At 42.3% G+C, this 16,586-nt stretch overlaps 1 protein-coding gene across 1 annotated transcript; it reads left to right on the plus strand.

Annotated features, from left to right (window-relative positions):
• The first annotated feature begins 11,072 nt into the window (after nt 1-11,072).
• Nucleotides 11,073-15,761, plus strand: LOC142209797 (up-regulator of cell proliferation-like). Its single transcript, XM_075278841.1, has one exon. It carries the CDS (start codon nt 11,106-11,108, stop codon nt 15,759-15,761), a length of 4,656 nt encoding a protein of 1,551 aa, XP_075134942.1. The 5' UTR covers nt 11,073-11,105.
• Nucleotides 15,762-16,586: the final 825 nt, after the last annotated feature.

A 16,586-nucleotide genomic window follows, 5' to 3' on the forward strand; every position in this document is an offset into this window, starting at 1 on the left:
AGGTGTCGATCCGAGCAGCTATGAGAGTTCTGGGTCTTATGTCCTCCTCTGCGGAGGCAGTCCCGTGGGCAATCTGACACATATGCCCTATACAGAGTGAGGTCCTCAAGTTGTGGGACAGCAGCCCTCTGAGTCTGGATTCACGTATCCATCTATCCCTCAATACCAGTCAGTCACTTGGATGGTGGATCCATCTAAAAGACGGAAGGTCCACAGTCCAGCCGGTCTGGATCCTGTTGACAACGGATGCATCTCTTACCGGTTGGGGAGCCCATCTAGATGAGATGTATGCAAGAGGGATTTGGAATCGGTCAGAAAGGACCAGATCCTCCAATTGGCGTGAGATCAGAGCCATCTACCTAGCACTTTTACATTTTGCCCCCTCCTTTCGGGACAGGGCAGTGAAGATACGCTCAGACAATTCAACCGCAGTCCTCTATCTGAACAAGCAGGGAGGTACCCGGTCACCTGCCCTTCTGAGAGAAACAGATCTCATTTTCTCCTGGGCAGAGAAGAATCTTACCCATCTAATGGCGGTTCACATCAAGGGATCCTTGAATGTGATAGCGGATCAATTAAGCCGGGGTCTGACGGTGTCAGGCGAGTGGTCCCTAAACAAAGAGATTTTTCACCGAATAACCGAGATGTGGGGAATTCCAGAAGTGGACTTGATGGCCACCAAATACAATGCCAAGGTGGAGAGATTTTGTTCCCTCTATCTGGAGGACGATCCCTTGGCAGTGGATGTCCTGTCGATTCCATGAGGTTCAGGCTGGCATACATCTTCCCTCCGCTTTCCATGATACCAAGGGTATTGATGAAACTCAGACAGGAGCAGGCATCAGTAATTGCAATCATTCCATTTTGGCCAAAGAGGGCATGGTTTACCCAGCTCATTCAGATGAGCCGAGGGATATATTGGAGGATCCCCCCACAGCACAACCTGGTCACTCAGGGTGCCAGAGTATGCCAAGATCTCAACAGGTTCAACTTGACAGCCTGGAAGTTGACCGGTCCATACCTGGACTAGAAGTATTACCTTCAGCCATCCAGAATACCATAGCTCACTCTAGAGCTCCAGCCACTAACCAGGCCTACCTCAGGATCTTCAATATCTTCAAGACCTGGTGTACAGAGAAACAGGTATCTCAGGATAGCCCTTCTATACAAACCATTTTGGAATTCCTGCAGGATGGGCTGGATAAAGGCCTTACACCGGCCACATTGAAAGTACAGGTAGCTGTCTTATCAGCCTGGCTGAATAGGCGTCTAACCCAGAACATCTTCATATCCTGGTTCCTTAAGGGGGCAACCAGATTAAGACCTTCTATAACAGTGGTTTTCAACCTTTCTAATGCCGTGACCCCACAATACAGTTCCTCATGTTGCGGTGACCCAATTCAGTTTGGAACACAGGTCCATAACGGCGTGCGTTCCAGCTGAATAGCGCTGCTGCATACAGTAGCGCGGCTTCTCATTGGCTAAACTCATCGGAAATATGTATTTTCTGATGGCTTTAGGCATACCTCCCAACTTTTGAAGATTAGAAAGAGGGACAAAATATGCGGCTTTTATGTTGACTCCACCCATTCTCATTCATTTTTCATGAGCTCCCACACAGTATAATCCTCCTACAGTCCTACCCGTACATTATATGTCCCCTTGCCATCTCTCCCCCAGTTTCATATAACCCCTTCATCTGCCCTCAGTTTCATGTCCCCCCTCCATCTCTGCCCCCAGTTTCATGTTCCCCCATCTCTGCCTCCAGTTTCATGTCCCCATCTCTTCCCCAGTTTCATGTCCCCCCATCTCTGCCCCCAGTGTCATGCCGTACCCCCCTTCATCTGCCCACAGTTTCATGTCCCCATTTCTTCCCCAGTTTCACGTCCCCCCATCTCTGCCCCCAGTGTCATGCCGTGACCCCCCCTTCATCTGCCCACAGTTTCATGTTCATCTCTTCCCCCAGTTTCATGTCCCCATCTGTTCCCCAGTTTCATGTTCCTCCATCTCTGTCCAGAGCTTCATGTCTCTCCATCTCTGCCCCCAGTGTCATGCTGTACCCCCCTTCATCTGCCCACAGTTTCATGTCCCTCCATCTCTGTCCCCAGTGTCACGCCGTTCCCCCCCTTCATCTGCCCCTTCATCTGCCCCTTCATCTGCCCCTTCATTATGTTCCACCTTAATGTTTAAAACAAAAAAAAACCTCTTACACTCACCTTCCAACGCTCCCCCGCTGCTCTCTCCGTAGTCTTGCTCACTCATATAGTTGTAGGCGCGATGTGACGTCATCACATCGCAGCTACACATACAGAAGCCGCAGCGCAGCGTTAAGGCAGGAGCTGGCTGTGACAGCTCCTGCTTTAATCGCCTGTGTGTTCAACTCATCGGCGTCCTCTGGGCGCGGATAAGTTGAAACCGGGACATACCTCCTACCGACCGGGACGGTTGGGAGGTATACTTTAGACGACCCCTGTGTTTTGGTCGTTGGCAACCCACAGGTTGAGAACCGCTGTTCTATAAGGTCGCCAGTGCCTCAGTGGGATCTTTCCACCGTCCTAATAGGACTTTGTAACCCTCCTTTTGAGCCAATGCAAGAAGTGGACTTTAAATTCATGATCCTAAAGGTGTCTTTCCTTTTGGCTATCACATCAGCCAATCATGTAGGAGAACTGCAGGCTCTGTCAGCACATGAGCCCTACACAGTTTTCTATCCCGACCGGGTCCAACTGAGGTTTTTACCTGTTTTTTTTTTTTACCTAGAGTCCCTTCTTATGCCAATTTAAATCAGGTCATCTCCCGGCCTGTGTTTTTTCCTTCCCCATCCTCTCCTGAGGAGGAGAGGTGGCACACTCTAGGCATAGTAAGATGCTTACGTATCTACTTGGAGCGGACAAGCAATTTCAGGAGGGAAGAGAACCTGCTGGTTTCCGTTTTTGGGCGTTCTAAAGGGTTGAAAGCGTCAAAACCCACGCTAGCCAGGTGGATCAAAGAGGCAATAAGACTATCTTTCATCTATCAGGGGCTTACTGATGGCCCTCTGAATTTGTTAAAGTCCACTCTACCAGGGCAATGTCCACCTCCTGGGCGGAAAAACATTCAGTATCTTTGGAGCATATTTGTGCGGCTGCTACCTGGCAGTCCCATAGTACCTTTGTTAAACATTACCGTCTAGACCTTCAGAGGTCAGAGGCTACTGCCTTTGGCCAAACCGTTTTATCATCTGTGTGCTGAGGGGGCCCTCCCTAGGGGTTATCTCGCTACATCCCCATCTGTTGTGTCGTGGGTTATATAGATAACCTGTTTCCCTTAGTCCAAACAGCGACACAAGACTCCCTCCCTATTAATTTTTATTACTATCAGGATCACTTTATAACTAACACAAGGGGAGGAGGTTCCTCTTACCTTCTTATAGGGGGAGGGTCAGTGACGAATTTAATTAATTAAAATTCCACCTGTCCTAAACCACGCACAGGGGTAAGAATACCCCATCTGTTGTGCCGCTGTTTGGACTAAGGGAAAGAGGTTATCTATATAATCCATGATTTCACTCTGGGGTGATATAGGAATTATGTAGGAATGATCTTTGTAATATGTAAAAACATTATATCAGATGGAAGACACAGCACAAGACTTTGTTCCATCAATATTAAGATTTTACTCTGGTTTCTTCCTTAAAGAGGATCAGAAAAAACATATGACATTTCCTCCATGTTATCTACTGTATCTGTCCAGGGTTTCTGCTTGTTACACATTAAGTTTTATGTTCCCAGTAAAGATAACACGTCTTATATTTGGTGTCAGTTTCTGAGTCCACATCAGTTGTCTCCACAGCAGGTCATCCCTATGGGAGTTCTGCTTGTGATACAATTAGATATTACTCTGTAGGGGTGAAAGAAAACCTTGTATTTCCGGTAAGTCTTGTTGTATGTGCAGTGTCGTGTCATTAGGATTGGAGGAATGATATAACACAATGGCCGCTGTATTTTATCTTATATACTGTATGTTACATGCATAGTAATGTATGTGGGCTCCATAGACTCCTCTAATATCTGTTATACCAGTCACATCATTTTTTTCATGGTTACCATTATTATTTGCTAGGTGTATTGTACAATATTGCAGTTTTGACATTACACTCTAGACTGGTAAAACAGAATCTTACAGCCTACAAATGTGATGTTACTTTTGCTTTTTTGACGTATAGATCCTGTTTTTTTTCCGTCCCCATGATGTGAGGGGATCAGAGTTGCATCTGCCTTGAGGTAAGATGAATATCTCACCTCAGGCCATAGATTGCCGTATCCCTGAGGTTCTGGCACTGCGAGTATTTGTAGGGTGAACCTTGCCTTACGAATATTTGCGAGGCTCATCAAGGGATTTTGTTTGGCCCAAAAACGTCCAAACCAGAACTACTATTATTAGGCTGAGTTCACACTGGGTATTTTGGTCAGGATTTTGAGGCGAAATCTGCCTCAAAATCCTGACCAAAAAAACGGCTCGCATTGAAATCAATAGGGAGCGGTTTGTTCCGGTTCCCGGAAAAAAGAAGCAACATGCTTATTCCTCAGGCGGGTGCCGCGGCCGGTTCAGCCTCGGACGTCCACCTGAAGACACTCCTTCCCGACTAGGCCCATTCATTTGGGCCTAATCGGGATCTTTTGGACCGGAATCTGAGGCAGCCTTCGTGTCAATTCTGGTCCAAAATACCCCGTGTGAACCCGGCCTTATAGTGTGGGGTCTCCACACCACAAGCTTAAACGATATTCCAGGTTCCATCTCTTTATGTAATGATTATCACTTAATTGTTAAGAACATATAGATATATATTAATATTGTGTGGTTACGCTGTTGTGCATATACATACTTTAGGGCTCTAGAAAGGTATGGGGGATACATTAGTTAAAGGGCATTTTTGGACCCCCAACTATCATCATGTTGCAGACTCAGAATTCTGATTGCATTACGCAAAGTTCTAAAGTCTTATAAAATTATCTCAATGTTTGCAAATGCACCTGAACTAGTCACAGCAGGCGACAGCTCAGTTTCCTATTTACAAATCTGAGCTATATCACAGCTACACGATCTGAATGACAAGTTACCTCCGGCAGTGGGTTTCCCTCCTCTCTCCAGTGTGCCTGAAATCCTATGCAGTCACCCTTCAGGCCACCAGGGTTTATTCTCTTCTTGTGCACATGTACGTCCTCCTAGAGATAGACAGTGCTCGTCCTGCTGGCTCACTGCAGGGGACACAGAGGAGTGAGCTGGTGAGCCTGTGCCTGTATAATCCAATAACCTATTCTGAGAGCAGGACAGGGGTGAATGTGAAAAAACCCTGCAGAGACTAAGGCCTCGTTCACATCTGTGTCGGTAATGCGTTTGGTGGAGGCTGGATGAGGACCCTCCCCCTTCCCCGAACGGACTACCAAATGCATTTGTAAGTGCTGTGCAGTGAAAGCACACGGATCCCCATAGACTATAATGGGGTCCGTGTGCTTGCTGCGAGATCTCTGTAGGGAACATACGGATAAGAAAGTACTTCACAATCTACTTTCCTTTCCGAAAGCACACAGACCCCATTATAGTCTGTGGGGTCCATGTGCTTTCACTGCACAGCACTTGCAAATGCGTTTGGTATTCCATTCGGGGGTCCCCATGCAGACTCCCTGAATGAATTACCAAACACAGATGTGAACTAAGGGTCATAGTGATGTACATGACAAAAAAATCACTCCAGCTCACCCGTGTTCAGCAGGCCTGTTGCGCTCACAGATGTTCAGGTTTAGTAACTTGCATAGAAAGTAAGTAAAACAGCGCAGTGAATCATGACCACTTTATTATCAAAGCCTATAAGATCCATAAGACTATATTGGAAGTATGAGGCCCGATTCACATCAGCATTTGGGTTTCCATTTGGGAACCCTCAGAACGGAAACCTATACGCATTAAAAAGAAGATACCTAAGAAACCACACGAGTCCCCGAACGGAAACCCGAACGCTGATGTAAACCGGGTCTCAGACCTCTGCGTTTCAGACACCACTGACAGGCACTTTTTTAAAATACCCACCTTGTCATCATTGGTAAGTGTCCATCACTGAAAAAGGGAATTATTTTTTATTATATACTGATGAACAAAAGGGTAACAATGCTTAGAACTTGTGACTTTCAGGCTCCATATCTCAGGGGCTTTGATCTTCATACACAGGACAGTGACATTTTTTTTGTTATTGACTAAAGGAACTTACATAACAACTTTGTTTGCATTTTTAGATCCTTGACTACTAGAGACTTGTACCGTCATCTGCCAGAATGGATGACATCCACGGTAAGATATCCAGTCATATCAATGAGGGGCTGCAAATAGAATATTGCATTGGATTTTTTTGGTTACAGTTTCAAAACCCCTTCTAAGATACCCTATTTAGGAATTTCGATAGCAGTGTCCTATATTCAGAACCTCCATCTAGTTACCGGACCAGAAAGCAGCTACAGTGCTGATACAACATTACCCTATGTCAGACATGTCCTTTAATGTCCCCGTAGGCTTCTGTTGGCAGATGTGTGGCATTGCAGTGTTTTTCTTTTCTTGTTTGTTTTACACAATGCTGAATAGTGAGAGCAATGCTTTTTACAAAAATGTTGGCAGAGATATACAATTTTATAAGTCCATTTGGATAAATTTGCATCTCTTTTGACTCTGTACTTCATTTATTTTTGAGCTACTCTCACTGTGTAAGTATACAGCGTAAGTATACAGCCTCCACTTTTAACTTACTGTAGCTAAAATTTGCTTAATTTCTCATGAAACTGATTCAGTACAATGTTGGGACATGCTAGCAATTCACAACCACTGAGTGGCTACATATAGACAAATATAGGACAAAGGTCTCCTGACTGAGTAGTGTGAAATCATGTTATTTTGAAAAGCTGGTTACTGGACTCATGAAATTTGTATCAACAAATATTCGTGAGATTCGGCTCTCTGGTTTGTTTTAGGCTAAACTTGCTATTATTATACTCTGGGGTCTCTTCAGAATGTCTACTTGTGACACACTTATTTGAACAGCCAATGCGAAAGGTAAGAAAGGACCAGGGCCGCCATCAGGAATTTTGGGGCCCCATACAGCCTAAGTTTCTGCCCCCCCCCCCCCCCGCCATTTTAAAACTACCTTATTTTGCGACATACCAATTCTGTATTACATTTCCCTTTATTTAGCAGCATTACAAGGCTTAATCAGATTCTATTTGCAGGTACAATCTGCTCCGTGTGACAGCGCCTATAGAGAGCCAACACCATCTATAAGAGCCCTCCTAATAAATCCTCAGGGCTTATTCACATTGCGTTTTTGGCCTCCCTTGCCGGGATACGTTGGTAACCAGTCAGAATCAGCTGTCAACTTATCCCTGCACGAAGAACTGGCCATTAAAAAAAAGGGGGGCCTGCAGTTTTCCGTGCAGGGATAAGTGGGGAGCTGATTGTGACTGGTTACCAACGTATCCTGGCAAGGGAGGCCAAAAACGCAATGTGAACACTCCTTTAAAGTGAAAGTCCCACCCCCAAACGGGCTGCTATGCTAGTAACATAGCCGCCTACATCATTATTAATACAAAGCACACATACCTTTGGAGGTATTGTGTGCTTTGTAGTTCTCCAGCTAAAAACTTATATATTATATATTAATGCCCCAGTTCCCTCTCCGCAGTGCCGCACACCCGATGTCCCAACAATCCCTCCCCCCGTCCACCTTCTAACATTTTTCCATTGCCCCCTGTACCTATAAATGATGTCCCCTGGCGCCTGCAGCAGTCATTGTGCCCAGTGAGCAGCGCCGAGCTCCAGCTCTTTGCACAGGTGCAGTACTACCCGCTCGCCGGCTTCAATATGGGTAGTACTGCGCCTGTGCAAGGAGCTGGAGCTTGGCGCTGCTCACTGGGCACAATGACTGCTGCGGGCGCCAGGGGGCCGGCACACGGTGGCGGGCCAAAACCGACCCCCCCATTATTCAATTTGGCCAAGCCCCTGACGCCAGTAGCAGTAATACTGGCCTATCGGAGGGCATGGGAAGGACACCCTGGACCTCTGATTATTATACTCTGGGGTCTGAAGAGTCCCCAGGGGAGCACTTAGCTTGGGAAGCACCCCTTATCTCTTTAAGCCTTTTTTCACCCTCCATCTATGCATGTTAATACATTTGTGCATTATTGCTATGATAGCTGCCAGTAAACCAGCTCACCTTGAGGGTTACTCTGAGACCCAAAGGGCATGTAACAAGATCTTTTAAGGCTGAGGGCCCACATTGTGAAAACTTAGCTTTTTTTTGCTACAGATTTTTCTGTGTTTTTTAAAAAACCTGCAACAACCTGCGTTTCCGCAATGTGGGGCCTCAGCCTAAAAATAAGATGAGATAAAATTCTGGTGACAAAAATGGTCACCAATCACTCCCGACACAATAACAGAAAAAAGAAAATGGGATACCGTATATACTCGAGTATAAGCCGACCCGAATATAAGCCGAGGCCCCTAATTTTACCACAAAAAACTGGGAAAATTTATTGACTCGAGTATAAGCCAAGGGGGGGGGGGGGGGAAATGCAGCAGCTACTGGGAAATTTCAAAAATTAAAATGGACGGAGTTTTTGGGTGCAGTAGATGTTGGGGAAGGGGAGGGGGAATAGGAAGCGAGCTAAGAGACTGGCAAAGTGGGAGGTGGATCAATTGAGTAGAAGAGTTGGGGCTGGGTTGTATGAGAACAAGAGTATTAAATAGAACATCATGCAGAAGGATATTGCAGTATTCTAGGAGGACGATGAGGAGGTCTTTGGCTAACATTCTTGTAGACTTACACTTGAGCAAAGATGAGCTTGAATAAATCATTTTAAGTTGGAGACATCAGGAATTCCATAACATGAAAAAAAGTTCTAGTGTCTGCCCCATGAGGTTAGTGGGGAATGTACTATAGGAAAGATAACAGTAGCAGACTGTGGTTAGGGATTTCGGGCAGTTTTGAAGCTGCTGTAGTTAGGTATTAATCTGATTGTCTGGGGTAGCAGCTCAAGAAAAGTCTTAGAGACAGGAGTGGAATGTTCAGATAACAGAGGATACAAGTCTAAGTTCATTGGCAAAAGAGAGGATAATTAGGGTGTAGACAGTGATGAGGGAGGTCAGTGTAGGGAGGGATTTGTCGGTGAGTGGAATAAGTTTACATTGTATTTTGCAGTGGTCAGGCAACCAGTGCAGTGACTGACACAAAGTAGACAGAAAGTGGAGTCTGGGGGTTGCATTAAGGACAGATTGTAGAGGGTAGAGTTTAGTAAGAGAAAGAACAATGAGAATAGAATTGTAATAGTGAAGACGGGAAAGAATCGGGGCGACAATTAGGGGTTTTGATGTTTCCACAGTGAAAAAAGGGTGGATTCTAGAGATGTTTTTGAGGTGCAGGTGACTAGAGTGTGCAAGTGTCTGAATATGTGGGATGAAAGTGAGATCAAGTATTTAAACATGGCGGCTGCCAAAGCCACCGGATTTCTGCTGTATTACAATAAAAAAAAATCAAGTGGTGACTCACCTTTTTATCGCTATTTCACCTTTGATAAAAATTTGAATAAAAAGTAATCAAAGCAATAGACATCCCCCAAAATGGCATAAATAAAAAAGTACATCTGGTCCCGCCAGATTTTGCAAAGTTTTTGATTTTTGTTAAGGGGTTAAAATGTAAATAAACTATATAAATTTAGTATCCCTCTGTGTCCCCTTCCCCTCAACTGGCTCTTCTCTCTCTTATCCCTGGTAAGATTTCTAGGGTCAAGGGTGACCTGATACGTCATTCCACGCCATTGGCGCAGTCCGGTGGTTCCATCCTTGTTGGAATGGCTCCAGGAATTCCTTCTCATTAGGAGGATGGAAGCAATTGTAGCGGAGGATCTGGTGGATTCATCTAAATTCGAGACCCTCTGGCGGCCGTGGATCGCGTTTCAGGATTCGACTGAGTTCTCTTCACTTTTCCCTTAATCTTTCTTCTGGTGTTTACCTTTTTGGAGTTCATGGGCGTTTTTCGTCCTCCTTCTCTTTCCTTTCTTACCCTGCTCTTCACTTCTATGTTGGTTGTTGTTTTCCTCTCCCCCCTTTTGTCTCCTGTCCTCGTGGTGTTTTGTCCTCCCCTAGTTCTGTGTTGTTTTGGCATTATTCTTGGGTCCGTGCTGTGTCTGCTGATGCTCCTTTTGACTTGTTTTGACATACATACTGCTGGCACGTGTGCCTCCTGTTTAGCCCGTCCTGGGCACTGTTTTGCTTTTGCCATTTTGTAATGCTTTGTGATTCTGTTTCTCTATTTTGAAAATTTCAATAAAATTCAGTTTACACCTAAATTTGGTATCCCTGGAATTATAATGAAACAGAGAATACAGATTACGTCATTTTGGATGCACCGTGAATGCCGTAAAAATGAAGCCTGTAAGAAGGTCACACAAGTGCACTTTTTCTCCAATTCCACTCCATTCAGAATTTTTTTTCCAGTACATTGTACAGAGTAATAAATGGTACCATTATGAAGAACAATTTATTGCACAAACATTAATCCATCATATGGCTTTGTGAATGGAAAAATAAAAATAAAAAATGTTATGGGGTGTTGAAGGCGGGGAGTCAAAAATGAAAATTGAAAAATGTCACTGGCTAGAAGAGGTTAAAATGTCAAACACTATAGCTCACCTCTCCTTTTGGCCAGGGATCCAGTAGAAAGTCTCTATTCGGGTCCCTGATCTTTCGTGACAGTCCACCTTTACAAGAGCCAGACAACGGGATCATCGTTCACATGTGGGCTAAAGCCCAGGAACATCATGGACTCATACAGAGACTTGCTGTTGGGTCCCGGCTGAATGGTGACTTATAGTGTTTGTTACTTTAGGCTTTGAAGTTAAAAATCTGAACTGTAACACTCCATAATAACACATGCAACCTTATAAACCTTAGTATCTAACATTGTTGTTGTGCTCCTGCTTTCTAATCATTGTATTACTGTCGATATTTTTAATATTTACTCATTTATCCAATTTATTTTTCCTTCAGGGAGACGAAAGGCTTTTGGTGACCTTATAAGGGAGCTGAACATGGAAAATTTAGTAACTTCCAAACTGAAATTGAAAGATGTCCTGAGCATCGGACCAGAATCTCTAAAAAACTTCAGTCCTCAAAAAATAGAAGAAATAGGCTGGTGTGCCCTGAGAAAGATCATGTCTCTCAATATTACTGCCAGAAACACTTTAGTCGATGTCCCTAATTCAGAATCGGCAGACACTGCAGAAATTGATCTATTTGCTATGTTAAACATGACGGAGACAGTAGAGACTCATTCTATTAACCCACTTGATATTATCTGTGTTCTTCTTCATTGCTCAGATAGCTTTCTTCAACAAGAGATTACAACAAAGATGTCTATGTGCCAGTTTGCCGTTCCTCTGCTGCTGCCCCCTGGTCATGGTCCTAATGGTACCCTCATGCTTTGGGCATTGAGAGACATTGTGAAGAAATGGAGACCTGAGTCATTAGCAGAGAGTAAGGGGTTCATGGAAGACAATGTGGTGAACATTGCAATGCCATTGTTATCCTTTGTCAGACTTGGGAAAAGCAAATTATCGAAATCTAAAACCCTGAACCAAATTCTCAATCCAGAACAACAGTATCACAGCTTTTTCATACATGACAATGTGGAGGGAGGAAACCAAAAAAGGAGAATATCCAATGGACTTGTTGAAATGTCCTGGTACTTTCCATCTGGTAAATCTGATATTTTTCCTGAGCCCATTGCAGTGACCAACCTACGTGGAGACCTGGAGTCCAACTGGGAAGAATTCCTGTTCTTGAGCCACGTCTCCTCAGCCATGTTCATCTTTATTGAGGATATTTGTGAAAGAGAATTCCAACTGCTGTCAAAGTGCAGTATCCGAGACACCAAGTTTTACTTCGTTGTAACACCAGCTCCCAAACGGGATATCAGCAAAGAGACGGCAATGTTTCTAAAGGATCTTTTACCTTCACTAAAGAGCGATACTTCATGTCTTATTGTGAAGAATAAAGATGAAAATGAAGCTACTATGACCAAAAAAATCCAAAAGAAGATTGCAGAAATTTTAAACAATAATCATAAAAGTGTAAAATTGTTGGATATTTGTAAAGACATCTCAAAATTTCCTTTTGTTATAGATGAAAATTCAGCAGAATGCCAGAAAGCCAGTGAAAATGCAAGCATCATCCTCAAAGAAATCCAGGACATAGCAGATTATAAGAAGAAGACAATGAAATTACAACGAGAGCTCTGGAAGGATTTGTCTAAATTACAAAAAGAATGCTGCAGAATGAAAAATCAAGGAAACAAAGATCCAGAAAAATATCTGGATGAACTGGTGGGAAAGCAAAATGCACTTCATAAAGAACAGTATCAGCAGCAAATACCGAGAGGTATAAAACTCTTCATTGACATCATGACACATGGGTCACAAGAAGAAAAACATTATTTCCTAAAATGGATGAAACTAAAGCTTGATGCAATTGCTCGAAAAAATCTCTCCGCTCTACAAGCTAAATACAAGGAGAAAATAAACAGTAAATCCTACAGTTTGAAGGAACTCAAGGAACTAGATCAAAAGATTTCCGACAGTTCTTTAGGAATTGAACATTTCTTACGTGAGCTGGGACAATTTTATGAGGCTGAATGTTCCATGGTCAAACAAAATATGGTAAAACAGTCTCAGAAGAAATTTTCTAATCTACCAGGAATAGCTGCAGACCTTCTATTAAATGGGTTCCCATTGGAGTTGATTGATGGAGATGCCTCCAACATCCCCTCACACTGGATAACTGATGTCCTGACTGAGCTGGATAAGAAGACTGGAAGACAATGTAGGATGAGAGTGATAACTGTGTTGGGAGTGCAGAGTACGGGGAAGTCCACTCTTCTCAACACCATGTTTGGTCTACAGTTCCCTGTGGCCAGTGGACGATGCACACGAGGAGCCTTCATGACCCTTATTAAACTGGAAGAAAGTTTACACAAAGAACTGGACTGTCATTTTATTCTGGTGGTGGACACTGAAGGGTTAAAAGCTCCAGAATTGGCTTCTCTTGATGAGAGTTATGAACATGACAATGAATTGGCCACACTAGTGGTTGGGCTGAGTGACATCACCATAGTCAACATGGCCATGGAAAATACAGTGGAAATGAAAGATATTTTACAGATAGTGGTCCATGCATTTCTAAGAATGAAGGAAGTTGGAAAGAAACCGAGCTGTCAATTTGTCCATCAGAATGTGAGTGATGTGTCAGCTTATGAGAAAAATCTGAGAGACAGGAAGAACCTTCTGGAGCAGTTGAATGAAATGACAAAAATTGCAGCAAAAATGGAAAAGAAAAATGGTATCACATCTTTCAGTCATGTGATGGATTACGATCTTGAGAAACACAACTGGTACATTCCGGGACTATGGCAGGGGGATCCACCAATGGGACCAGTAAATCTTGGCTACAGCGCAAACATTTTTGAACTTAAAAAATATTTGTTTGAATTCATGAAAATCCAGAAGACTCAGAAAAAACCATCTAACGTTTCTGAATTTATAGCCTGGATAGAAAGTTTGTGGAGAGCTGTGAAACATGAGACATTCATCTATAGTTTCAGAAACAGTCTGGTGGCCAAAGCTTACAATAAATTGGTCAGAGAGTACTCCAACTGGGAATGGGATTTCTTTAAGAGAATTCACGACTGGTCCATCAGCATGGAAAATCGTATTAAAAATCAGTTCACGGAAGTACATGATGGGAACAAGAATGAGCTCCAGAATATTCTACTGGAAGAAGAAACCAAAATGATTGCATTATTAGAAGGGCATTTTGATAATTCAGAAGATGTTAATCTTATCGAAAAGTACAGGGAAGAGTTCAAAAGAGACATAAAACATCTGGGAAAGGAACTTGGAAGAAACGCTCTTAACAAATATGATGAGACAGTTTCCATTCAGAAAGGAAAGATGGAGATTCAGAATGTTCAGAATAAAGCCCAGGCGCTCATAGAAGAAAAAATAACCAATCTTCTGGAAAACTGCAAACATCAAAATCGTGAACCGAGTGAACAGGAGATCAAACAAGAGTTTGAATGGATGTGGCAAAATACCTTGTCGGAATTGCACATCGAATCATTGAAGAGGCGCAATGTTGGACAATCCATCCTACAACAACTGAAGAATGACATGAGCAGGAGAGGCCCTCATATCAATGAACATTTAATCAAAGTGAAACATTTACAGAATAATCAGGAAAAAAAGTTCAGAATTGACATAAGTTACATTGATACTTCAATAGTTCAAAAGTTTTCTTTTACTTTTGCACGTAAAGATCTTACCGATGTGATAGAAAATTTTGCAGATTCACTGGTTTATATGTGTGAGGAATACGTCAAAACAAAGGTGAGGACGTCTGAAGATTATTCTGATGCATATTGTAAGGAGTTATTGCACATGATAAATGCGAAATTTCAAAGCAAGCATGCAAAAAATCTCCATTACACATCGCTGTTTGAGTTGGACATCAAACTCTTCATATTTGGAAAAGCATCTAAAGAGTTTCAGGGTTTGCATGATCGTTTCATTCAAAACAATGACCCACCGCTATGTCTGGAAAAGTTAAAACCTCAATATTTGACCACATTTCTCAGTATTTTCAAAAAAAAAGATGAATGTCAGACCAGAGCCAGACGCTTCTGTGATCTCTGCCTCAGACCAGCATTAACTCAGTATATATTTACACATCTTGGGAAGAGAATCGTGGATGATATTCTGGACAATTCTGACAATCCAACCTTTAGTAGCAGAAGTTACTTCCAATACACTGTTTTGGAGAAACTACTCAGAGAAAAGTCATTGAAACAATATGTAGAATATATTGATCATTATGAACAGTTCTCCAAAAAATGGATCTTAAGTTATATTACAGATACATACAGGAGTCCATCACATTTGCAGCCTTTGGAAGAAAGTCTTCTTACATACATTGTTCGGGAGCTTAAACTCGTACTAAAGGATGGCCGCTGTCTTCAGTCTAACACTGTTCAAGATTTCTTAAATCAGTTCTGTGAGATGCTGAAAGCAGAATTGGTTATTCCAAAGACAGAGATGAATGTGATCACTTTCCATAACATGGTAAAAGTTGAGCAGTTTGCTGCTGATATTGAACAATGCCTTGAAGACACTGAGAAACAAATCTTATCAACTCTGGAGTCCATGACTATTGAGTCTTTGCTGTCCAACTTGACACTGCATCCTGAAGATGAGTTGTTCAGGAAGGTACTTGGATGTGGACATCAATGTCCATTCTGTAAAGTCCCCTGTGAGGCTGGAGGTAGTGACCATAAGGAGCACTTTGCATCTATCCACAGACCTGATGGTTTGGGAAGATGGAGAGATTCAAAAAGTAACATGTTAACCCATTACATTTGTACTACATCTGTTGTGTCTGACATGACTTTCAGTACCCCTGAAACTGATTGGCAATATCATCCATATAAGGAATATCGCACTTACTATCCAGACTGGGCCATCCAACCTGACCCAAGCCTCGAGTTCTCAGATTATTGGAAATTCATTTTTGCCCAGTTTAATGAAAAATTTGCTGAAGACTTTGAAGCCAAACCAGCTGATCTGCCTGAAAACTGGAAACTAATTACACAAGAGCACGCTCTTTCCAGCTTACAGAAAACATTTAATATAAATTAGCAGCTGACAGAAGGGCCGAAAGCTAGCTAAAGAAATCTATACCGCAAATATTCTTAAAGAGATTTTATGGTGTCTAGTTATCCTGTTTGCATGAAGCCCCTGCAGTATTTTTTTTTTTTTATTATTTCTCTGAGTGAAAGAAAGTTACATCAATAAAATCAGTTGATCTCACCAAGCATACATTTTTTTTTGTTTTGGAGATTTTAGCAATTGAAGTTGGGCAGCATGGTGACTCCTGGGTTCTAATCCGAAAGAAGACAACATCTATATAGTATTTATATGATCTCCCTGTGTTTGCATATGTTCCTCTTGATATATATATATATATATATATATATATATATATATATATATATATATATATATACGGATAGTTTAACTTAGAATTTAGATTGTGAATCCTAAAGAGGACAAGTAGCCACGTCAGTGATGACAGTTTTTGTAGAGTGCAGAATATGTTAGCTTTTTTATTATAAAAATGTATCAATTAAATATATTAAGATAGAGATGAATATAGCCAACTTCAGATCTACAGAGATTACAATCATACTGCTCTTAACATGATCCACTCCTATTGTTTCCTTTAATGTGTTTGACATGCTAGTTTATGTAATCCTATGTGGTTTTTCTGCATTTCTCAATTGCTTCAGCATTTATGTATGTTAATATAAAACATCTGACTTGAATTGATTCACTATTATACTAATGATTGGGTCTGACATTGCTTGCACAAGATGAAGTGCCTCAAATAGGATTAAAATCTATTCACTAGAAAAACCTCAAAATTTTGTCCAATTATTTATCTTTCAAAAGGCAAATCAAAGT

The sequence above is a fragment of the Leptodactylus fuscus genome, chromosome 6 (assembly GCF_031893055.1).
Source record: "Leptodactylus fuscus isolate aLepFus1 chromosome 6, aLepFus1.hap2, whole genome shotgun sequence".
In the NCBI taxonomy this organism is placed as follows: Eukaryota; Metazoa; Chordata; class Amphibia; order Anura; family Leptodactylidae; genus Leptodactylus; species Leptodactylus fuscus.

Coding starts and splice junctions, on each gene's coding strand:
- LOC142209797 (XM_075278841.1), top strand. CDS start 11,106: ATGGAAAATTTAGTAACTTCCAAACTGAAATTGAAAGATGTCCTGAGC.